The sequence below is a fragment of the Rhinatrema bivittatum genome, chromosome 12 (assembly GCF_901001135.1).
Source record: "Rhinatrema bivittatum chromosome 12, aRhiBiv1.1, whole genome shotgun sequence".
In the NCBI taxonomy this organism is placed as follows: Eukaryota; Metazoa; Chordata; class Amphibia; order Gymnophiona; family Rhinatrematidae; genus Rhinatrema; species Rhinatrema bivittatum.
The window spans coordinates 80,165,535-80,190,909 of record NC_042626.1 but is presented as its reverse complement, the minus strand read 5'-3'; the positions used below and the strand labels follow the sequence as shown (position 1 = coordinate 80,190,909).

The 25,375-nt window shown below is 45.9% G+C and overlaps 1 protein-coding gene across 3 annotated transcripts in view; it reads right to left on the bottom strand.

The window, feature by feature from the left end:
• Window positions 1-24,984, bottom strand: part of LOC115073621 (puromycin-sensitive aminopeptidase-like) — a 325,446-nt gene extending 300,462 nt beyond the window's left edge. Inside the window, exon 1 of one of the 3 annotated variants that reach the window (XM_029572186.1) lies at window positions 24,647-24,984. In XM_029572186.1, the coding sequence (XP_029428046.1) occupies window positions 24,647-24,904 (258 nt within the window). In that variant the 5' untranslated portion in view covers window positions 24,905-24,984. The remainder of the gene's footprint in view (window positions 1-24,646) is intronic. The other 2 variants (XM_029572187.1, XM_029572185.1) reach the window with 2 other exon arrangements.
• Window positions 24,985-25,375: the final 391 nt, after the last annotated feature.

Below are 25,375 nucleotides of genomic sequence, written 5' to 3'. Positions count from 1 at the left end.
ACTAAATTCCATTTAGTACTTTTACATTTAGTACTGAACCGGTTTCAAATTCAATCCACCACCATGAGGCCTTCAGGTTGCTCAATTTATTCATGTGCCTCCTAAATAGAACAGTATCAAACATTTTGCTGAAATTAAGTAACTTCATCCACTGCACACTTGATCTAATTTTCTAGTCAAACAGGAAAAGAAATTGATCAGATTTGTTTGATGTGATCTTCCTGTGGTGAATCCATGCTTGGATCCTGCTAGATACCCTCACTATCCTTTCCTTCCAGAGTCTCCATTAACTGGCCTCCATTATGAAGATGGACAAAATCTGTTACGAGCGCGCGCGGGCGTCTCGGGCGGGTGGTGAGCCCTTGGGCCACGGCAGGACTCAAGGAGGAGCCCCAAGCCACACCGTGGGAGGTGAGCTGAGCAGGCATGGTGAGCCAGGCAGGCAGGAACAGAAGCAGGGAGTCCGACCCTCAGCCGGACCTGCATGCCCATGGTAGCCAACACGGGGAAGTTGACTAATGAACGGTCCTCCGACTGTTCCCGGCCCTTTCGGACCTGCCGCTGGGAACGGCAATGGGCAGCAGGCCGGACAGAGGCGTCCTTACACTGAGGACGTGAGACGAGGGCTGAAGCAGACATCCAAGAGAGGCTGAAGCAAGACACTGAAGACATCAGGGCAAGGGCTGAAGCAAGAAGGAAAGGTCCAGGCGAGCGGGAACTCTGATGCTGGGATACTCACATCCGAAGCCCCTTCGGCTGGCAGAAGCTCAAGAGCCCGTGGGACGAATCCCTCCTGTTGGCCACTCCAGGGCCTAACAGGACAGAAGGCTCAGGAACCAGACGAGGACGAAGGTCAAGGCAGAGACACGAAGACATCAGGAACATCAGGCAGAGACAGGACAAGGCGCCATCAAGACATGGAGGACCTGGATCAGCTAGGTTACAGGCGACTGTAATGCTCAGATCCAAGGCCTCTTGCAAGTGAACAGAAAGTCCTTAAATACTGGAGGTAGAAGGCAACTCCCTGGGAGGAGCTTACCAGGACCGCCCACCGCTGGTCCTATAACTGGGGTAGAGAGCTGCGGGCCAGCCCCTAGGGAAACGGGCGTGGCTGGAAACCAGGAAGTCCAAACGCAGAGGCATGCAAGCCACAGGCACAGCTAGGCCACTCAGGCCCTGGAGCAAGTCCCGGATGGAACGTAGGCGAGGCCCTGGCTTCAGAGTGGCCTCTGGAGGAAGGTAAGAGACCTCCTGTAGCGCAGCAGCAGGGGGGATCGCAACAAAATCTGTCCTCCTCCAACCCCACAGGACGACTAGTTTCTCCAAAGAGCTACCGAACAGCTCCTTCAATGGACCCGCCAGAACCTCTCTGAGTGCTTAATATCCTGTGACATGCCCCCTCCAGTCCCCATCACTTTCTTTACTTACAGTTTAAAGCTTTACCACCAGCAACAATTAGCTGTCCTTCTGCAGTAAATACTGAAGGAAAGTATTCATTTTAGCATTTCTGCTTTGTCCTCTTCCAATCCTGTCTGTGCCTCTCTCCCAGACAGGCCTGGAAAAGTCTTGCCCTTCACTTTACTGTCTCCGATTGCACCTTGGCCACTAACTCCTTCTCTGCACCATTTTTGGCCTCAGCCATTGCCTCCTGCTCCTTTTGGGCTTCACATGCCTTCATTCAGTCTTTGCAGGCTCATGGCACAGTATCCCCAGTAGAAGCCAGTTCTGATGGATGGAAACACAAAGGGAAGAAAAGCTGCTAGACAACAAAAAAAGTACAGAGCTGCAGAACAGACAGAGAACCAGGACATCTCTACCTCAGACTGTCAAGAGATTACACAGAGAAAAGTGACAGTACAAAAAGACATTCAGTCTGCCCATCTAATTTAAACATTATAATTTCCATTATTTCCTTAGAGATCCCCTGCTTTCTTGAATTCAGATACTGTTTTTGTCTCCACCACCTCCACTGGGAGGCTGTTCCATACATCTACCACCCTCTCTGTAAAGAAATATTTCCTAAGATTACTCCCAAGTCTATCCCTTTTCAACCTCATCACATGATCCCTCATTCTAGAGCCTCCTTTCCATTGAAAAAGGCTCACCTCCTGTGGAAACCTTTGAGATATTTGAATGTCTCTATCATATCTCCCCTCTCTCGCCTTTGCTCTAGGGTGTACATATTTAGATCTTTAAATCTATCTCCATAGGCTTTACAACGAAGACCACGGACCATTTTAGTAGCCACCATCTGGACTTCATCCTGTTTATATCCTTTTGAAGGTGGGGTCTCCAGAATTGTACACCAGGGACCTATACAGGAACAATATCACCTCAATTTTTCTACTGATCATTCCTCTGCCTATGCAGCCAACCATCTTTCTGGCGTTTGCTGTTTCTTTATCCACCTGTTTGGCCACCTTATCATCAGGTACAATCACCCTCAGATTCCTCTGTTTGGTGCTTAGAAAAAAAATTTGTCTCCAATTCTCTCTCGCCCTTGGGTTTTGCATCCCAAATGCATGGCTCTGCATTTTTTAGCATTAAATCTTAGCTGCCAGACCCCAGATCATTTCTCAAGCTTCACGAGATTCCACCTCATATTTTCTACACCTTCCTGGCCGTCTAACATGTTGAAGAGTTTGTCATCATCAGCAAAAAGACAAACCCTTCCCAACATTCCTTCTGTAATGTTACTCACAAAAATGCTGAAAAGAACTAGTCCCTGGACTGATCCCTGAGGCACACCACTAGAAAAAGCAAGTTGGCTTACTATAAACTGTGTTTTCCATAGATAGGATGCATTACCCATGCTGTCTGGGACGTCCCCCAGTGGCAGTGGGAGGCCCCAGCTAGGTAAGACGAAACACACTGTTTGATATAGCACTAGGTTACAGACCAAGTGGTTATACAGCTGACACTTAGTGTGCAGAGAATCCCTGTGATCGGTGGATAGTTCTAAGCCAGTAGCATAATGCAGTATTTCCTGATCCCATAGATGACTTGGCTTGCTGCTGGAGACAGTAATGAAACATGAAGGGGTGCAGCGAGGACCAAGTTGCTGCTTTACATATATGTCTTGAACTGGCACAGTGCGAAGATGGGCAATAGAGGTCGTCACTGCCTTTAACTGATGCGCCTTAACCTTTGAGTCGAGGCGGTCTGATTGAGATGAGTAGCAGAAATGAATACACTGGGTCAGCCAGTTGGCTAACGTTCTTTTGGGTACCGGTAAACCTGGAGCATTCGGGTTGAAGGAGACAAAGAGTTGTGATTGACTGTTAGATGAATGAGTTCTTTGCTTATAGTATGCTCGTGCTCTTTTGCAATCTATAGGAGTGGAGGAGTAGCCTAGTGGTTAGAGCAGTGGGCTACGAATCAGGAGACCAGGGTTCAAGTCCTGCTGTCGCTCCTTGTGACCTTGGGCAAGTCACTTTACCCTCCAGTACAAACTTAGATTGTAAGCCCTCTGGAGATAGGGAAATACTTCCAGTACCTGAATGTAATCTGCTTTGAAGTGCTGCAAAAAGCGGAATATAAATAAAAAAATATAAATAAATCTAGCATGTATAATAAACTTTCCCATCTGAAGGCATGTGGTTTGGTAAAGAATGTTGGTAAAGTTAGTGTCTGATTCAGATGAAAAGATGAGACCACTTTCGGGAGGAAAAATGGGTGGGTCCGCAAGGTGACCTTGTCATGAAAGAACTGCAAATAAGGTGGATAGTAGACTAGCGCTTGAAGCTCACTGACTCACCTTACTGTGGTTATTGTTACTAGAAATAGCACCTTCCACATGACAAATTTCATAGAAGCGGTTTGCATTCATTCAAAGGGCAGATCCCAAGGAATCACTGGGCTTGACACTGGAGGACAGAGTTTCAAAGTACCCCTCATGAAACAAGATACTAAGGATGTGTGGATATGGAACTCCCTCAAATGAAAGGATAGTACGCCACTATGGCACCGAGGTGTACCCTAATGGATGATACCACCAGGCCAGACGAGCATAGCAAATGCAGGTACTCTAGCAATTGTTCCGGTGAAGACCCGAAGGGGTCAAATCGATACCGACGCGCATCAATGCCGGTAGTTGTGCCATTTACCCATATAATTCCTTCTTGTAGACAGTTTCCTGGAGAAGATGAGAATGTCCTGAATTTCCGCTGGGAGAAAGAAACATAGAAACACAGAAATGACGGCAGAAGAAGACCAAACGGCCCATCTAGTCTGCCCAGAAAGCTATGCACTTTATCCATTTTTTTTCCCTTTTTCTCTCTCCCACCTGTTACTATTGGCTTCCAGTACCCTCCAGCCCTAATGCCCCTCCACCCCACCACCAATTTAGAGAGCAGCGCCGTATCTGCATCCAAGTGAACATCCAGCTCAATTAGGGGTAGCAACCGCTGTAACAAGCAGGCCACACCCTTGCCCCATACTCTTACCAACCCCTGTTTTTATTTTTTGGTTTGGTTTTTTTGGGGGGTTTTTTGGAGATAGCAGCCCTCCATCCTTCCGCTCCGTGAAGGTGGAACACCAACTACTGGCCACTGGCATCCCGCTCCGTGAATGCCTCTGTGGCTACTGCCGCTCCATGCAGTGTTTTGCTGCCTCCTCTTTATTCATGCCCTCTAGACTTGATGGATCCACAGTGTTTATCCCACGCCCCTTTGAAGTCCTTCACAGTTTTAGACTTCACCACTTCCTCCGGAAGGGCATTCCAGGGATCCACCACCCTTTCCGTGAAGAAATACTTCCTGACATTGGTTCTTAGTCTTTCTCCCTGGAGCTTCAGCTCGTGACCTCTGGTTCTGCTGATTTTTTTCTGACGGAAAAGGTTTGTCATTGTCTTTGGATCATTAAAGTTTTTCAAGTATCTGAAAGTCTGAATCATATCACCCCTGCTCCTCCTTTCCTCCAGGGTGTACATATTTAGATTCTTCAATCTCTCCTCGTATGTCATCCGATGAAGACCCTCCACCTTCCTGGTCGCCCTTCTCTGTACCGCTTCCATCTTGTCCTTGTCTCTTTGTAGATACGGTCTCCAGAACTGAACACAGTACTCCAGGTGAGGCCTCACCAAGGACCTGTACAAGGGGATAATCACTTCCCTTTTCTTACTCGATATTCCTCTCTCTATGCAGCCCAGCATTCTTCTGGCTTTTGCTATCGACTTGTCGCATTGTTTCGCAGACTTCATATCATTAGACACTATCACCCCAAGGTCTCTCTCCTGCTCCGTGCACATCAGCCTTTCCCCCCCATCGAATATAGTTCATTCGGATTTCCACTCCCCATATGCATGACTTTGCACTTCTTGGCATTGAATCTCAGCTGCCATATCTTCGACCACTCTTCCAGTTTCCTTAAATCCCGTCTCATTCTCTCCACTCCTTCCGGCGTGTCCACTCTGTTGCAGATCTTAGTGTCATCCGCAAAAAGACAAACCTTACCTTCTATCCCGTCCGCAATGTCGGGATAGAAGGTAAGAGGATGGTACACTCCTTCATCCCATGCAGGACTTGTTGCCCTTGACAGCCTGGAGATTAAGAGGGAGATGACTCAGCACCTCCCTCTCAATCTCCAGGCTGTCAAGGGCAACAAGTCCTGCAAGGGATGAAGGAGTGTACCATCCTCTTGCATCAGGAGGCCTGCTCTGCGCTGTAGTGAGATTGGTGGCTGTAAGGAGAGATGCAAGAGATAGGCTTACCACTGTTGTCTGGGGCCATGCCGGTGCTATGAGGATGAGATCTGACTCTTCCGTAATACACTTTTGAATTTTATTTATTTATTTTTAATTTTTATATACCGGAATTCCTGTATGCAATACAAATCAATCCGGTTTACATGTAACGAGAAGGTTGCCCTGGTCTGGGAGGTTAGACTGGGGTTTTTTTTACATAGAACATTGAAACAATAACAATCAACCATTGAACATTATTACAAGGAACATAGAAAGTAATAATAATATTTAACCAAATAACAAATAACCTTATTCGTGTATTGAAAAGTATGTGTGTGTTCACCTTTTTTCAAGCAACTTTAGTAGCGTATATGGTCTACAGTAAGCGGTTATATAAAGGTGAATAAAGACTGTTAAATAGACATCCGAATAAGCAAGTACGGGAATGAAATTAAGTGTAAAGGTGTTAGTGACATCCTGCAATGGTTGGGTCTGAAGGTCAGGAGTAGGTGCCTAGTTACACTCTGGGAATTGGAACGCTTGCCTGAAGAGCCAAGTTTTTAACCTTTTTTTGAACTCTGGTAGATTGGGTTCGAGTCGTAGGTCTGGTGGGAGTGCATTCCATTGGTGTGGTCCCGCAGTGGAGAGCGCTCTTTTTCTTAGTGTTGATTTGGCAGGCACTGCGACTAATGTGCCTTTGTAGGCGCTTCTGATGGGTCTGGAAGATAAGTGTGGGCGAAGTTGAGTTTGTAGAGATATAGGTGCGACGTTATGAATTGCTTTGTGAATGATGGTTAAGGTTTTATATAGGATTCTCTGTTTGATGGGTAGCCAGTGGAGGTTGCTCAAGATGGGGGTAATATGGTCTCTTCTATTGGTGTTACTCGACCTATTAGTGGAATCGGAGGGTATGCATAAAACAGGTTTCCCTTCCACAGAAGCAGGAATGCATCCTAAGCAACTTTGCACTCACTGGTGTAAACAGAGTAAAACTGCAGCAGCTTCGTGTTGGACTCTGTTGCGAAAAGGGCTATGCAGGGTATTCCCCACCTCTTGAACAGGGATTGTGCCACATCCTGGTGGAGCTCCCACTTGTGGGGATGAAAGATTCTGCTGTGCCTGACGTGTTCTTGATTCCTGGCAGGTAGATCATTTACAACTGAATGGAGTGTGCTAGTGCCCATTCTAGAATCAGGACTGATTCCCTGCAAAGCATCTTGGAACTGGACCCACCTTCCTTGTTTAGATAAAACATGGCTACCTGATTGTCCATGTAAACCATTACCCACTTCCCCTTTAGTAGATGGGAGATGGTACGGATGGCATTCTTTATAGCCCGCAGCTCCAAAAGGTTGATTTGTAGAGTCCTCTCGCTAGAGGACCAAAGTCCTTGCGTTTTGAAGGGCAATATGTGCACCCTACCAGCCCTTCATGGATGCATCCGTCGTCATAACAATTTGATGTGCCGGGTTCCGGAAAGGTGCTCCCCACTCTAAGGTCATGGGCGATAGCCACCAATCCAAGTCTGACTCCATCGGTTGAGTCAAGGCCATCCTGGACGACACTGGGTGATTGCGCTGAGACCACTGGGACTGGAGATCCCGCTGTAGCCAACGCATGTGTAGACAAGTGTGGGGGACCACATATGCCCCAACACTGTGAGAATTTGACGAGCTGTGGGATTCTACTGGTTTCACAACATGGAGGCTAGGCCATGAAAAGTTTGAATTCTATCTTCCAGTAAAAAGGCTTTGCAAATTTTGGTTTTGATAACTGCCCCTATGAATTGGAGGAGTTGAGAGGGGTTGAGATTTGATTTCATAACTGATTATGAAGCCCAGACTTTCCAGGCAGGATATAGTCTGAGTCCAATGGGAACATGTGGGAAATATGCGCTTGCCAGCAAGCCATTTCATCAGGGTTAAACACTAACTTCCCTTCTCCCTGACATTTGCCTAAATAAAAGCATCACTTGTGCTTAAGTCTCTGCCTGGGAAAGGATACCTGACTGTCATGTATTTCTCTAGTTTATAATTAATCCTGATAGCCTGAAAGTAGGGCTGGGTGTTCCTTAGTCAGAGGCAGGACAAAGTCAGGAGGTATAGATTTCAGCAGCCAATGAAATGATCCGTGCACACCCCCTGAGCCAAAGCCAATAGTGTAGAGACATGTCTGTTGCTATGGGGAAAGTAGCCAATCATGTAATGACACATCATCTGCCTTTGTATGAATGTACAATAAAAGAGGGCGCTGAATTGTGCTCAAGCCTTTTTACCTGCCTGCGACGAAAGCTGCCTGAAGTGTCTTCTTTGCCTCCATATTCAACAGGAACAGAGCAGTTTGAGATTCGAGACCACTAGCAACCAATCATCCAAGTAGGGAAAAAACATTTATCCCCTTTTTGCAAAGGTGGGCCACAGTTACTGCTAAACATGTCATGAACACTCTAGGTGCTGACAACAGGCCAAACGGAAGGATCCTGTTCTGGTAGTGTTGGGTGTTCACTTGAAAACAAAGGTAGCACCGGGAAGATGGGTGCATCGGAATGTGAGAATATGTATCCTTGAGATCTAAGGAACACATCCAGTCACTGGGTTGCAGAAAAGGCAGAATGGACTTGAGAGAAGTCATCTTGAATTTCTCCCAGAGAATGAATTTGTTGAGAACTCAGGAGGTCCAAAATGGGCCGCAACCCTCCACTCTTTTTGGGGGGATGAGAAAGTATTGGGAATAAAATCCCTGGTCTTGTTGACTGAGGTACCACCTGGATCACTCATTGTTGGAGCAATGTCTGTACTTCCTGTTGGAGGAGTACCTTGTCCTTCTTCCCATGGAAGGATGGAGTAAGTTGAGGTAACAGTGGAACCTTCCAAAAATTCAGTCTGTATCCATTCCACATGATGCTGTGAACCCAACAATCTGATGTTATGGGGGTCCAGGCATGTAAAAAGGAAGCAAGCCTGCTGCCAATTGCCAACTATAGCTGTGGATGAGTCAACTTAAAAAAAATGGTTGCAACTTCTGGTTGTTGTTCCGGACCTGCTTTGGAGAGCGTTGAGCCCTGGCACATCCTCAGGCTTGAGTTTTCTGAAGCTGGTGCCTCTGCAGTTGATAGATCAGGGACCAGTAGGATGAAAAGGGTCTAATATGTATGCCTTTGGTAAAAAGGCTTCTTATACACCGTATAGGAGTATCTGGCGGAAGCCTGCTCCATGAAAGATGTGAGGGAAGAAACCACAGCGCTCTGCTCCTTGGGAAACCATTGCTCAAAGCATGTCCCCAAATAAGTTGTCCCCTTTATAAGGGAGATCTGCTAGCTTCTTGTGGACAACATCGCAGATTGCACTGGCCCTCAGCCAGGCCATCATCCTGGCCGCAATGGATGCTACCGATGTCCTAGCCAACGTCTTGAATGCCTTGTAAATGGTACAAAGTAAGTGACGAAAGCCCTCTTCCATGTCTATCACTTGAGTATACATCTGGTCGTCAGAGGCCTGATCAGCTCCTGATTTCATTCCCCGAAGGCATTCATAGATATAAAATTGAAGCTGTTGAATTTTAGCATTAAGCATCGCACCTTGGAATACTTTTTTGCCAAAATCATCAGGGTACCTGCCATCCTTACCTGGGAGCGTGTTTGAGTTAGCCGGGTCTTTTTGGCTCGTTTTATGGCAGATTTGACCACCACTGACGCGTGAGGCAGCTGGACTAGGTCCATAATGAGGGGATCTCCACATCCAAAACTTTAGGTCCGACTTCCGAGAGGTGGAAGAGGCAGAAAAATGTGACTCCCATGCTTTGTCTATGATGGTGTCCAGGACTGAATGTGAAGGGAGTGCAGTCGGCCCAGAGGGAACATCAAAGATTTTAAGAATCCCGTGCACTTCTGACCTGGGATCTGGAAATTTTTTGGACTCAATCTTCAAAAAGGCCATCATCTTCTCAAATTTAGAGTAAGAAAGGTCTATGGGGGGGGGGGGGGGGGGAACGAAGACGGTTCAGGTGGTTCCTCTGGGGTGTCAGAAGGAATGCCCGTGGATGAACCCAGAGTGGACAAAAGAATAAACCAGCTCACGCCCCTAGGACTCCGATCAACAGCCGTATCATCCCCCATTATGTCACGTGGGGGAGAGAAGTAAGAGTGTGACGAAGAGGCTTCCTCCGATGGGCCATAGGGTGGTACCAGTTGTTGACTCGTCTGCAGATTCTCAAAGAACGATTGCAGGATTCCCATTATTTATGACATAGCATGCGAGGATACATCTTCTAGCTGATGGTGCACAGAAGATACCTTCTTCTTTTGTGGAGGAGGGGAGACTTCCCGGTCTATCTCTGAGCCATCAGCCCTTTTAGACTTAGAGGGAGGAACTGGGTCCCTTTCTTGCTGAGGATGGTAGTCACCCACACTGTGCGACTTCCTCGTTTCACTAATGGCTCCCGGAGCCCAGGCAGGCGCCTTTTGCGTGTAGAGACAGCCGAGAGCCCCATATGGACACTGCCTCCAGCCGAGGAGGAAAAAGATCCTTCGGAGACACACAGGACACCCACATCTGAAGACCCCGAGCCGTTTAGCTCGCTAAGGGTGACCACTATTTGCGGGTCCTGGCGCCACGGCTCCCAAGAGCCCCCAGCCTTGCATGCAACCAGCTGCGACGCTGACTTTGCATAGAGTGCGTCAGTTCAGTAAGATGGGATTTCTCCTTCGCCTTCCGTCTGAGGGGAGTGCTCTGCCGCTGCATGCTTTGGCATCGATTGTGTCAGTACAGCTTCGATCAGTGCCTGCTTCAGGTGTTCTGCATCATGCGTTGGACAACACTCTGCATTAGGTGCAGTGCATCGATCCAACCCGTGTGTCAAGCAACGCGTTTTGTCAGTGCGTCAATCCAGATACTGCTTCGTTCTGGATGCAGTCTGCGGAGGCAGCGCATAGCCGCTACCCATCTTCCACGCCATATCATTCGATGCAATAGGGCCTTTTTGGGGATTATTACCCACGCTCTTACCTCCCGGCTCTCTAGGGGGCTTTTCCACTCAGGCCTTCCTAGAGGTCGGCTCCAAAGATGCTGCTTGTCTGCCGATCCGTGGGCTTCTTGGGTTCCCTGCCCAGAGTAGATTGTGTGCAGCGATGAGTGGGGGCATACGAGCCCAAGGAGGCTTCTTCCAGCACCTGGAGCCTTGCAATTTTCTCGGCCCTGTTTCTCTGGGCCCTTGGTGACATCTTGCCACAGTTGCAGCAGGATGTCTGGACATGATCAGGCCCCAGGCACAAGTAGCAATAGTTATGTCTGTCTGTGACAGACAACTTTGCTACAGTGGAAATACTTAAAGCCTGGGGTCTTTGGAGCCATGGTAGCACTGAAAAGTGCTTCTGGGGGTTCACCAAAGTGAAAACAGAGGAGTAAAAGAGGAAAAGTTAGAAAGAACTCAAAGAAAAAGCACGCGAGAGAGACGACTGCGACCGGCAGCTGCGCGGGAAAAAAACAGAACTAAAGGCGATGCAGGCAGTCACACGGGAACCACCGCGCAGAGCACAGCTCTGTATATTCAGAGATAAGTTCCTGCTTCAGGCCGCCGGGGGGACGTCCCAGATAGCATGGCTAATTCAGCCTGCTTATCGATGGGAAAATGTCCCTCTCCTCAGAGTAAACTATTTATCACTACACTTTGTCGCCTCCCACTCAGCCAATTTCTAACTCAGTCAGTCACTCTAGGGCTCCTTACTTCCACTTTTATGAATAGGAACTATACCTGCCCATCTCCAGCTCTCCAGAATGATTCCAGACTCTAAAAAAGCATTGAAAAGTTCAGCCAGAGGAGCTGCCAGGACATCTCTAAGTTCCCTCAAGACCCTCAGATGTATCCCATCCTACCCCAACACCTTATCTTCTTTATGAGCTGTTACTCTCAGCATGGAAGATTAGGAAGGAGAGAGAAAAGATCATCCAGGAACTAATCAGCCCTTCCTTTCTTCAGAGTCCTAAACCTGGGACAAAACCACTTCTTCCACATTCAGTGTCATAACAATCCCCAGGCTTATTTAGAGGAAGTGTGTAGTTGGAATGCTTTCTTCCCTGTTTGATTCCTTCCTGTACACTTCTCAGATCTCACAAGCTAAGGAGCTTAAACTTTACAAGAGAAATCTCAGAAAGAAGGAAAAATATATCTCAGATGTGAGTACAACGTACAAATGAGACCAGATCTATAGCAAGTCATCAAAACTAACTGGAGGAAAGATGTCAGACACCAAGAGACAAAGGAGGCAAAAAGGCTTCTTCTAGAGTTTTAGACATTATACAGCATGACTTCTTACCTGGTTTAGGTGGGGATTATTAATATCAGAGTTAATGCTGAAATAAGTCAAAATAACACATAATAAGCAACTTAAAATACTCCCTAACGCACTCACACATCAGCATGCTCTCACCAGCTCCCAATAATGATACAAATCTCCCTCTGGCTCAAATTTTGATTTAATTTATTATTTTCAAACAAAATACAAAGCAAAAATCATCTTTGTACATAAAGTAAACGAGATCTTATCCTACATACAATTTTTTTTTAGAGAAGGAAAAAAAATTGAAGAAATTCGACAAGAGTCAAATTCTGTCATCTCAATCTAAATACACAACCATAAACAAGGTAATACAAAATGCAGAAATTCTAACAGTATTTATTTCTCAATCAAGGAAAATAATGGAAAAGTAGTATAACACTCCTTTAAATTTAACAAATACCTAGATTTATTAAAGGGGATATCTTATGTTCAAACATTTTTATTGATTTTGTCAAATAAATGAACAATTACAACAGTGAGGAAGGTGTGTTCCTGAACCAACCTCATTAGCAACTATTTACAACTCAATTTCCGGCTGCCTCAAATTCCCCCCCTTCCCTCCATCCCATCCTTCCCCCCTCCCTTCCCCTCCCCAGGTACATTGGCAGTGATATGTAACAAGCCAAGGATCGTACAGTGAAAGAAACTTAATAGCCAGTAATATCTTAAGTTAGTCGTTAACAACTAAACTTCGTGCTCGATGTGTTAAGCTTTGTATATATGGGTCCCAGGTTTTGAGAAATGCTCGCCGAAGACGCGGCAATTCTCATGACCCCACGCTTTCCATAGTCATCATCGCATGAAGATGGTTCCGCCATACCCAAAAGGATGGCGTATCTGCAGAGCGCCACAACAACAATATCATTTTTTTTTCCCACTAAGCAGGCTTTTTGGAAAAATAGACGCGAGCCAGGATCTCTTATCCAAATGGGTGAAACACAACCAAATAAGAACCACAAGGGTGAGAACGGGATAGGCACATTTAAAAGATCTTCCAAATAATTTGCCACTTTGCGCCAAAAACGCTTCACTGTAGGACATGACCAAAAAGCATGAGATAAAGTACCAACGGCAAGGTTACAACGAACACAAGACGCCGAAGGTGCTATTGTCAATTGGTTTGCTACAAAGGGCGATACATAGCCTTCCCAGATATCTAATGCTACCTAATCAAGTCTTTTAACCCAAATCATGGGTTATCTCACTGTTTTTTCCTATTACAATTTTTTTCAACTGTACCTTAATTTTTGAGCTCTTTCATCTTTGTATTTATACTTTACTCACACTCCATTTACTCTATCTCTTTTATATTTTTTTTTTTTTTCTATATAATATTTATTACTACATTACTATGTTTAATTGGTTATCTATTCTATTTGTTCCATAATTTATTGTTAGTTCTATTGTTACCTGTTTTATTGTTCAACTGTTCTATGTAAAGCCCACTACTCTTTTTGGGCATTTAAAAGTTGTATGTAAACCGGATTGATTTGTAGTTCCTACAAGAACTTCGGTCTATAAAAATTAAAAATAAATAAAATAAATAAATAAACATATGTCAGAGTTAAAAATTTAAATTGCAATTCCCTGTAATACATATTAGAAGAGATCCTGGCTATGCGCCTAAAGCCCACCTTTAAGACAGAGCTAGTCACAGTAAAGTCTCCATCATGGTTCCAGCGAGCTGCCAGCAAAGAGCACATATCCAACCCTACTTTTTGACCTAAGGCTTTATAATAATTAGACAGAGAGGGGGCCTTAGTGCGGGCAAAACAAAAAATTTTTTCCAGTGTGTAAAACACCACAGGTTCCTTTGATACCGCAGGCAAGGCCCTTAGGTAGTGGCGCACTTGTAGGTAGGGGAATATATGTGGGGCCCCCAACCCATACATATCACCAATTTCTTGAAAGTTCAATAACTCTCCGTCTGTTTTAAGAAGGTGTCCAAGGTAGACAATATCTTTCCTCGCCCATATGCGGTATGACCTTGACTGAGATCCCGGGGAAAAGTCATCATTCCCTATTAGAGGGAGAAAGTAAGCACATACTCTAGAGTTTTGCAGTAGTTTCGAGAGTTTCATCCAAGTTTGCCGAATGGGCTTAATGAGTGCCGATTGGTTTAGGAAAGGCGGAAGACTAATAGACTGAGCTTGCAGCACATATGAAGGCGCTCGGGGATACATAACTGCGTTGTCCGCCTCAATTGCTGTATAATAGGGTGTGGTTATTAGCCAATCCCGTATCAGTCGCATGTTACATGCCAAGTTATATAGAGCCAAATCCGGGAGCCCCAGGCCTCCTTCTCCCCAGCGGTTTTTTAACCAGGAAAGTGGTATCCTCGATTTCCCCCCCCCCCCATATAAATCGACGAATCACACTCTCTAACTTAGCCAGGTCTTTCTTCCGCACCAGTAGGGGTAAATTTTGCAAAAGATAGAGCCATTGAGGAAGAATAGCCATTTTAAACAGATTTACCCGGCCTCCCAGGGAAATTGGGAGGGACTGCCACAGAGCTAACATATCTTGTGTTTTAGTAATTAAGCTTGGGATATTTACCTCATAAATTTGCTCTGGGTCGGCCGGTATACAGACACCCAGGTAACGAAATGCGTCTCCCGCCCACCTCAGGGGAAACTGCCCACGCCATTGCACCTGCAATGTTGCTGGAAACGCTAATGCCGAAGACTTTGATGCATTCAATCGTAGTCCGGAGAAAATCCCAAAATTCTCTATAATTCGCGTCAATGGGGGTAGTGAGGCCTGAGGCTTAGTTATAAAAACCAATAAGTCGTCCGCAAATGCCACATATTTAAAGATTTGTGGGCCGAAGTGGACACCTCTGATATCGGGCGCGGTCTGAATGGCGAGTAAAAGAGGTTCTAATTGCAATATAAACAATAGTGGGGATAGGGGGCAACCTTGGCGGGTGCCCCTGGTTATCTGAAAGGATTGTGATTGTACCCCGTTGGCAGTGATTACCGCCTGAGGATCCTGGTATAGTAGGTGGATCACATTGAGAAAAAACCCTCCAAAACCCATTTTGTGCAGGACATAAAATAGATAATCTCATTCCACTCTGTCGAATGCCTTTTCGGCATCGAAACTAATGGCCAAATAGGGGGTAGACATTTGCTGGCAAATCGTCATTGCTGTTAATACTCTGCGTATATTAGCTAATGCATATCTCTGGCGTACAAAGCCCACTTGATGGTCCCCAATTAGAGTAGGGAGAATGAGCGCTAGCCTATCTGCCAGTATCTTTGCCAATAGTTTCTGATCATAATTAAGAAGGGATATGGGCCGATATGATTCCGGTAAAAGCAAGCCTTTACCGGGTTTTGGTATAAGTGTGATATGAGCAAGATTGGCATTTGTGGGGAATGCACCTTGATCTATCAAGTCCGTGAATACACCTGCCAACGGAGCTTATAGAACTCTGCCGTGTATCCATCCGGTCCTGGGGCTTTAAAGCCCTTCGAATGATGGATAGTGAAGCTAACCTCCGCTTCTGTAATGGGCACGTTAAGCCCTTCCTTCTGATCTGGCGTTAAATGTGGCAAGGATAGTTGGGCACAGAATTTATCACATGCTGTAATATTCCAGCCCTCTGTGGTGTATAAATTAGAAAAATAAATACGAAAGCACTGCAAAATCGAAGGGGTGTCTCGTACCATCCGACCCTGAGAGGATCACAGCACTGGAATAAAGCGATTGGTGCGCTGAGCGCGAATTAAGTTAGCCATCATCTTCCCTGCTTTGTTACCATATTGGTATAAACGAAATTGATAGTATAAGTGGCTCTTTTTAGCCCGCTGGTGAAGTAATGAATTTAGGGCAGGTTGATGAGTTAAATATTCAGTACGGGCCTCTTTCTACCTACAGCCGCCCAGTGAAGGCGAGATTGGAGCGCAAGTGTGGAAAGTGTTAAAATTCGGCGATTGAGCATTTTCCTGTGGTGGGCAACATACGATATTATTTCACCCCTCAGCACCGCTTTTGCAGTGTACAGTAGTAACACGGGGTTTGATTTGTGCTCCTTATTCAAGGTTATAAATTCTTGCCATTTGTTCAGAATAAACTCCCGAAATTTCCCATCATTGGCTAGGAAATATGGATATCGCCATATTTTAGGTGTGGGAGATACAAGTGAGGCCCACACGTCTACCCATATCGGCCCATGGTCCGAAATCACTATGTTATCAATGTTGAGATTACTTATCTGATAATCTCCTTTTCCTTAGTGTATGCAGATGGACTCAAAACAAATGGGTATAGTGTGCTCGTGCTAGCAGTTGGAGACGGATGTGACGTCAGCACGGGTACATATACCCCCACAGGAAGTGTAGCAATTCAGTAATCTTCCTTGCAAAAGCTGTAGCTGACCGATCGTTTAAATGAACAGGATTACCCTGACCAATTGATGGTAGCTGGAGACCGCCAGTGTTCTCAACCAGAAGGCGTCGACACCCGGCAGGGTGGAAGCCCTATATAAGTAAAACATGGCTTACCGTGAGTCGGCGAATCCCCATGTATACCGGCAGCCGGGCGGGATGCTGAGTCCATCTGCATACACTAAGGAAAAGGAGATTATCAGGTAAGTAATCTCGACATTTCCTAGCGTGTAGCAGATGGACTCAAAACAAATGGGATGTACAAAAGCTACTCCCGGACTGGGCGGGAGGCTGCCCGAGGACCATGTAGGATTGCCCTCGCGAATGCTGTCCCCTCCCTGGCCTGGACATCCAGACGGTAGAATCTGGAGAAGGTATGGAGAGAGGACCACATCGCCGCTTTACATATCTCTGCAGGCGACAGCATCCTAGATTCTGCCCAAGAAGCCGCTTGCGCTCTGGTAGAGTGAGCCTTGACCTATAGAGGCGGTGGTTTTCCCACCTCAACGTAGGCTGCCTTGATGACTTCTTTAATCCAGTGGGCGATGGTCGGCCGTGAGGCCGCTTCCCCTTGCTTCTTCCCGCTGTGCAAGACGAACAGGTGGTCCCGTCTTTCGTACTGCTTCTGACATTTCCAGATATCTGGACAGTAGTCTGCCGATATCGAGATGGCGTAATATTCGACCTTCTTCCGATTTCTTCAAACCTTCCGTGGTAGGCAAGGATATGGTTTGTTGAGGTGAAATTGTGAGACCACTTTAGGTAAAAAGGAAGGAACTGTGCGAAGATGGATAGCCTCTGGAGTGATTCTTAGAAATGGATCACGACAGGACAGTGCTTGTAGCTCTGAGATGCGGCATGCTGAACATACGGCCAGCAAGAACACCATCTTCAAGGTTAATAAACGGAGACACAGGCCTCGAAGGGGCCTGAAGGCGGATCCCGCTAGAAATTCCAATACTAGGTTGAGATTCCACAAGGGCACTGGCCACTTCAGTGGCGGACGAACGTGTTTAACTCCTTTCAGGAAACGTGAAACGTCTGGGTGTTTGGCAATGGAGTTGCCGTCACTCCTGGGACCGTAGCAAGACAGCGCTGCTACCTGAACCTTGATGAAGCTGAGGGACAGACCCTTCTGAAGTCCATCTTGTAGGAAGTCCAGAATGAGAGGGATCTTCGCGGTATGTGAATTGGTGCTGTGAGAGTCACACAGGCTTCAAAAACTCTCCAGATCCTTATATATGTCAGTGATGTGGAGAACTTGCGTGCTCGGAGGAGTGTCTCGATTACCAGCTCCGAGTATCCTCTTTTCTTCAGTCTAGCCCTCTCAATGGCCAGACCGTAAGAGAGAATTGAGCTGGATCCTCGTGGAGGATGGGACCTTGTTGCAGCAGGTCCCTGTGCTGAGGCAGGCGTAGAGGAGTCCCTGCCAGTAGTCTTCTCATGTCTGCGTACCAGGGTCTTCTTGGCCAGCCCGGGGCCACTAGAAGAACTAGGCCTCTGTGTCGCTGAATCCTGTATTTAGTATAAAGACTTCGTCAGTAGTCAACATATCTTCCACCCCCTTGACCAATGCCCAGATAGCAGTTCTGGATCAGGGACTTTCTTATATTCCAACATCTAAACATTCAGCCTTTGAAAGTCGTATTTCCATTCAACGTTTCATACGTAAGTTAAATTTGAAGCTGTTTTTTTCTGATAAACCCACAGAGGACACCGACCCTTCAGTAGTGAAACCCAAATCCAATTGGATACCTCCGGGTCCAGTTGACCCATACATTCAAATGTTTCAAGCTCTCGCTTTAAAGGATTTATCTGATTACGAATCCAGTTTCCATCGGAGGACACACAATCTTCCCCCAGCACAGAAAGAAGCACTGGTCAGTTTAAACAAAGCAACACAGATCATCATTAAACCTGCAGATAAAGGGGGTGCCGTGGTAATACAAGATCGGACCAAGTACATAGAGGATCTAACGGTCCACCTCAACGACTCTAAATACTATCAATTGATTACGGAAGATCCGACTAAGACTCTCATGTCTAAAGTTCAAGAGGTGGTTGAATGCGACTTGAGGCTGACCACCAAAGAGAAAGTGTATCTCATGGTAACCCACCCCAGGCGACCCGTCATTTACTCTGTTCCTAAAATACACAAGAGTTTAGTCTCCCCTCTTATCAGACCGATAGTGTCGCAAAACGGGTCGGTTTTGGAACCGGTTGCCAATTTTTTAGACCTTTTCTGCAACCTTATGTGGCACAATCACTTTCATACATCAAAGATACCGCACATTTTTTGAGAAATTTGGAGGTATTACCAAGTACATTGGGAGTCCATGAGTATGGTTACCATGGATATAAACTCATTATATACCAACATACCGCAGAACAGAGCACTAGAGATCTTGGAAGACATATTAAATCGACGAAGTCCAACAGAAAGAATTAAAACCCATACGTTGTTAGAGTTGGCTGAAATCGTGTTATACAACAATTTTTTCTGGTTTGGCCAGAATTGTTACCATCAAATACACGGCATCCCTATAGGATCTCCTCTAGCCCCGTCGGTAGCTAACTTATACGTTGCCCAGTTCGAGAGCACCCAGGTATACACATCAACCTGGTGGCAGTACATTAAGTGCTGGTATCGCTTTATAGATGATATCTTTTTCATCTGGGAAGGACCAGAGACACAGTTACATACATTCTTAGAGTGGATTAATACAGTGGACAACAATCTGCAATTCACTTCACAAATTTCAAAGTCACAGATCACATTCTTGGATGTGGCAATTACCATCGATCAAGGGAGACCCCATACTACCATCCATCGGAAACCCACCGACCGGAATAACTTAAGGTTTTCAAGTCACTACTCACATAGCTTTAAAATGGGGCTTCCGGTAAGCCAATACTTCAGAGCTAAACGCATATGTTCTACCGAGAAGGACTTTGAAACACAAGCAGATATTCTGGCAGGCAGATTTCTAGAGCAAGGTTATCCTCAGAAAGCTATTAATAGAGCATATAAAAGAGCCAAGTTCAGTGATCGTGCAGCTCTTTTACAGTATAAACCAACGAAGGAAGAAGCCCGTTTAACATGTGTATTGAGACAATCCACAGCAGCAAGCACAATAAAAGCAGCTATTCATAGGCATTGGCACATACTTTCAATGCATAATATTTTTTTGGAACCTCCAACGTTCGCCATGTCCCGGGGCAGAAATATAAGAGATCAAATGGTACACGCACAGATTGAAAATTTCAACAAAGAAGAAACAATAGTGGGCCACCAACCATGTGGCCACTGCACTTGGTGCGCACAAACGATGGCGGGGATACAGTGGGAGGACCCCGTTTCCAGATACAAAGTCTGGCGGAGAAGCAATACAAACTGTCAATCCAATAATGTGGTTTATGTCATTATCTGCCCGTGCCCAAAGTTATACATTGGACGCACTACGAGACCTATTAAGGTCAGGTTAGGAGAACACAAATCAAGGTTCACCACATCCAAGCTAACGGCACCAATGGTACAACATTTGACAGATTTAGGACATACCATCACAGACCTAAAATGGACGGTGTTAGAACATATAGAACCCCCATCGCGTGGGGGTGATATACGAACTCTCCTTAATCTCCGCGAAGCATTTTGGATTTTCACCTTAACATCTTCTGTTCCCCGGGGTATGAACGACAAACTCAACTTTAATACTTTATTGTAGACTTACAGTCAACAGGATTTTTATAGGTACAACATTTTATATAATATCAGGTCCAGTTTAACATTGGATAATTGATAAAGTTTCATCGCATGGTAACACACAATAAGGGCTTCTTCAACCATTGGCTAACGATAGCAGGAGGTAACGTTAAATAACTGAGCTTGTTCACCCGGAGGACGTTTACAAGCGCTAATTCTCTTTCAGGTCCGCATCGAAGCAAGATTCTATGCTATCACAGTTCCCAATCAGGTCGGGGCATCACATCACTAGCAGACGTGAAATGAAAACGAGTCAAGAGGACGCCCTATTCAAATGCAGTTCCTTCAGGTCCGTTCATTTTTCAACAAGAAAGTCTCCTGTAAGGTCCGATTTCGACGTCATGAACGCGCTCAACCATTTTAAGTCACTCATTGGCCAATTCAGCTCTAGTAGATACATATAAAAGGGGTCACAGCACACCTATAGACTATTCTTCCGGAGGCGATCGACAGAGGAAGATCGCTATGTGGCAGACACAGACATCATCTAAGGAATCGCTGAGAGGAGAGTCTCAGACCCTGTGAAGTTGGTTTTTCAGTATTATCCAGTCCCCTGAGGAAAGACTGACGTCTGAAACATGGATAGTTCATGTCGGGATCATCACTAAAGGTTGGACACTACACACCAACACAAACCGGGGAAGTCTGATTTTTTTCTCTTTTTGAATACCTTTCTCAGTTTCACAGAGTACACAGCGTGGAGCACGCATATAAACTAGTTGTATATTATTGCCACGGAAGAGTCTTCGGTCATTGGGACAAACATATGCAACACACAAAAAAATTTTTCAAAAAAAGATCTTAAGGAGGAGGAAGGTTGATGATTATAACTAATAAGTAGTGGTGCCGGGCACCTACACAATATATGAAACCTGCCTCTAACTCCATTGATATATTATTCAAAGAGATGATTTAAATATATTAAAAATACACACTACAAGTTGTGTAGGTGTTTAATAACAATTAAAATATCAGAAAACAGAATTATTCACTTTAAGTTATCACTGTATGACAGCGACAGAGCACAGCTCTAGGATTGTTTTCATTCATATATTTGGCCAGCACTGGGATGCAAGTATATCACCATATATGAAAGACTTGCATTAGCTTCCAATTTCTGCCTGTATGCAGTTTAAGCTACTGACTTTGGTGCACAAAATCAATTCATCTTGACAACTTTTGTCTAAAGGAAAGATTAAATTGGTATGCACCATTGCGTGCCGTAAGGTCATCTTCCCAAGCTCTTTTAAATGACTTCTTCTTTAAGTCAGTACTGCTTGCAAGAAACAAGGGAAAAGGTTTTTAGTACTGCTGCTTTTGATTTGTGGAATTCCCTTCCTTTAAATCTCTGTAATGAGTGTGACTATTTGCACTTTAGGAAATAACTGAAGGCAAGACTATCTGCATAGTTATTTTCTGTTTGATCAACATCCTCTGAAATGAGCAGCTTCTTTATTATGTGTTATGTATGTTTTTATTGTTCTGTTTTAATAATTGTGTATGTGTTTTGTAATCTGCTTTGAACACTAAGGAAAATTGGAAGCTTGAATGAATAAATAAAGGAGAATCTCAGAGTTACAGGCATTTTTGTGTAGAGGCCTATACCTGGTGTTCCACGAGGTATGGGTCTCTACATGATAACGCCTGGTCCCTTCTTTCCTTCCAAGAGTGGTATCAGAATTTCATATGAATCAGGAAATATTCCCCATGTTCACAAAGAAGGAATGCAGAGAGAAAGGAGAAGTTTGCATCTCCTGGATGTTAGGAGGATAGCCATGAGATACCTGAAGGTCAAATTTTTAGAGAATAGACAGATTGTTTGTGCTGTTTGGTGGCCAAAGTAAGAGGTGTGTGGCATCCAAAGCTTCTATCACGAGATGGATCAAGGAGGCGATGACAGTGGCCTTCCTTGGACAAGGAAAGCAGATACCATCAAAACTGAAAGCACACTCTACCAGAGCACAATCTTTGACCTGGGTGGAGCAGAGAGCAGCCTCCCCACAGATTTGCATTGTTGCATTCATTTGTAAAACATTACAAACTGGATCTTCAGTCAAGGGAGGCCTCGCAATTCGGCAGGAAAGTGCCAATAGCCAGAGAGTCCATACCGCTCCCAACATAGTACTGCTCTGGCACATCCTAAGAGTTCAGACTGGTCTGCAGGAGAAAGAGGAAAGTGAAATGTAATCCTACTTGTTAATTTCCTTTCCTTGAGTCCTAGCAGACCAGTCTAGATCCCTGCCCGCAAACCCCCCCCCCCCCCCGCGAAAAAAAAAAGGGAGGGATCAGTGAGCAAAAAAAAAAATAATTGACTAGGTAAGCACACCCATGCACCCTGGGTGGGGGTGTCTTGTTGCTCATTCAACATCTCGAGGAAAAAAAAAAAAGAAGAGAGGGACATAGGGGAAGTGGACAGGAATGTAAGAGAGTTGTGTGTGGCAGGGTCTGCAGTTCTTGGGGCTTTGTCAGACATAGCCAACCTACTAATCGGCTTCCCTCTTTATCCCCTGGTTTCTCAAGTAGCATATGTTTTCTAGGGCATGAGGCTACTGATGTCAGTTCCAGCTATCCCAGACTATATAGCAACATTAACAGAAGTTTAAAAAAAAAAAAGAAAGAAAGTCTCTGCTTCCACCTGGTGCAAACAGTGACATCTCAAGAGTTCAGACTGGTTTGCTAAGACTCAAGGAAAGGAAATTAACAGGTAGGAATAAATTTCAACTTTCTTAAATTGTCAGTTTTTGCCCCACTATCTCCCCTAAAAAGTTGTTCTATGCTTCCACCATCCATTCTGTGATGAAATACTTGCTAATGAGTCTATCCTTTTTTTTTTTTTTTAAGACTTTATTGCAGTTGAAAAATGTGCAAACAAACCCTCTGATCTGAGTGGGCATTCATCATAACAATAACACATTTTAAATTTTCCAAGTGCACAACATATCCAAAAAGATATACAATATTTCTTTTACCCTCCACCCTCCCATCTTCTCGGTTTCTGAGAACACAACTCAAAGAAGGAAAGAAAAAAAAAGAGTTATACATTCTTATACAGCAATATTACAGATAGCTATGATATTCCTCAAAGTTGGCATCCCCATAAAATATTCAAACAGATGAGCAATGATCCCTATCCATCAGAAAAGGAATTTACACAATACTATAGCTCTCAGGAAAGACACCTAACATAGGCAGAGCAAATCACATTGTATGAAAATACGCAATCATTTTTTGCAGCAGTTAATGAAGACAAACAGTATAGTTGATGCATATTGTCTAGGACCTGAGAGAAAAGTGGTGTCTGTTCGTGTTTCCAGTGGGCAGCCATATAGTGTCTGTATTTCACTGGGACTTCAATTATCTGCAACCATCTCCAAGCATGAAGCTCACACAGCACCTACACTCCCCTCCTCCCCCCAGGGAAAGAGAGTGTGTGCCAACATTCCCAGTTCAGAATTTCACCATTTTCCATTCATTTATCATTGGCCATCCCCACAGAGCCTGCCACCACAACACTCACTGAAGTCAGTGGTTCTTGCCTTCAGTTCTAATGGCCAATGAACAGATAACCTATTTTAGTTTTTCTAAAAAGCTCAATCAAGCTGGTGGAGGAACAAAGGGAGAAGACATATGACTCAGTCAGGTAGGGGAAGAGACAAGGCACAGGATCAGTCAGGAGAGGGGCAAGACCAGGGATCAGTCAGGTAAGGGCAGTATCAGACAAATAGGGAGGGAGGAGGATGTCCTGGGTCAAAGGCTGGAGGGGATGGAGGGGGTCAAGGTCCAGGGTCAGAGAGTGGGATTAATCAGGTGAGCAGAGGTGGGAGGGGGGAGAAGAGACAAAGCCCAATGTCAGAGAACAGAATCAGTCAGGTGAGGAGCAGAGCCGGGGTCATTCAGGCAGAATCATAAGTGGGGGTAGTAGAGAAGTTAAAGGCAAGGGGAGAAGCTGGACCTGGACATCAGTCACGTGGGGCTAGAGCTAAACTCGGAATCATTCAGGCAGAGAGAAAAAATAATACATAAGATCAAAGACCAGGCTCAGTGATGCGAAAGGAAGGACTGGTATCAGAGACCACAGTCAGGCAAAGGGGAGTGACCAGGCCCCAGGTCAGAGGGAGGGGGGTGGTCTTCCAGGTGGGGGAGGAACAGAATCCACTCTTAGACCTTTGGTGTTCAGTCAGGAATAGCAAAACTCAGGATCAGAGGCTGGGGTCAGTCAGTTAAGGGGAGGGGAGGGGCAGGGCTTAAACAGATGGGGGGAGGGGGTCGGGCGTGAAAGTCCAAGTTCAGAGGCTGGGGTCAGACAGTTAGGGGGAGGAGGAAGAGAGAGATGCAGGGCCCGGAAGACAGGCGAGGGGCAGAGCCTGAGTTTAAACAGATGAGATTCAGGTATGAGGGCCAGGATCAGAGGCCGGAGTCAGTCAGAAGAGATAGGGACTGGGACGGAGGTCAGTCAGGCGGGGCTCAAGTACCTTTACGGAGGCTTCCAGTTTGCCCTCGAACGTGAAGTCGATAAGGTCGGGCTTCAGGCAGAGGCCATAGTTGAGCGGGCGGACGTCGGTGGGCAGCCGTTCGAAAGGCCTCTTCTCGGCCATGGCGGGGATATGGAGGCGGGCTGGGGCCAAGCTTCGGAAACGAAGGAAGAGGCCCGAGCGGCTGAGCAGTGCCGCAGCTTTCACCGGCGATGACAGGAGGAGAAGCAGCTGCCGCCGGCCTGTCACCACCCACATCCGCGGCCACTCACTGATTGCGGGCGCGGACCCAGCCGGCGTGCGCGCTCTCACCGCCCAAGCGTGCTGGCTCCACCTACTTGCGCGCGCGCGCCCCGCCCCAGAGTATATCGGCTGGATGTCTGCGCGCGCGCCTGGACCTGCAGCCCGCCCTTTTTCGTCACTCGAGAAAGACGTCTGCAGAGTGGGCGGGCTATAGACAAGGAAGTGCGAGCGTCGGTGTGGGCTTGCGGAACTAACCATGGAGGCAGAAGACAGTGCTGATTGGTGGAGAGGAAACGGAAGAACCGCCTCTCACCTGTGGTGCGTCTGCAGGCGCACGTGACCCTGACAGTGAGCATGAGTTGCTGCTGCTGCTGCAATAAATGGAATCTCACGCCCTCGGGCTCCCTCCCATTACGATGCAATAATAACCTGCGGGCATCTGAACCTTACCCCCGATGCAGAAAGGAGTGTTTATGCTAACAGGCC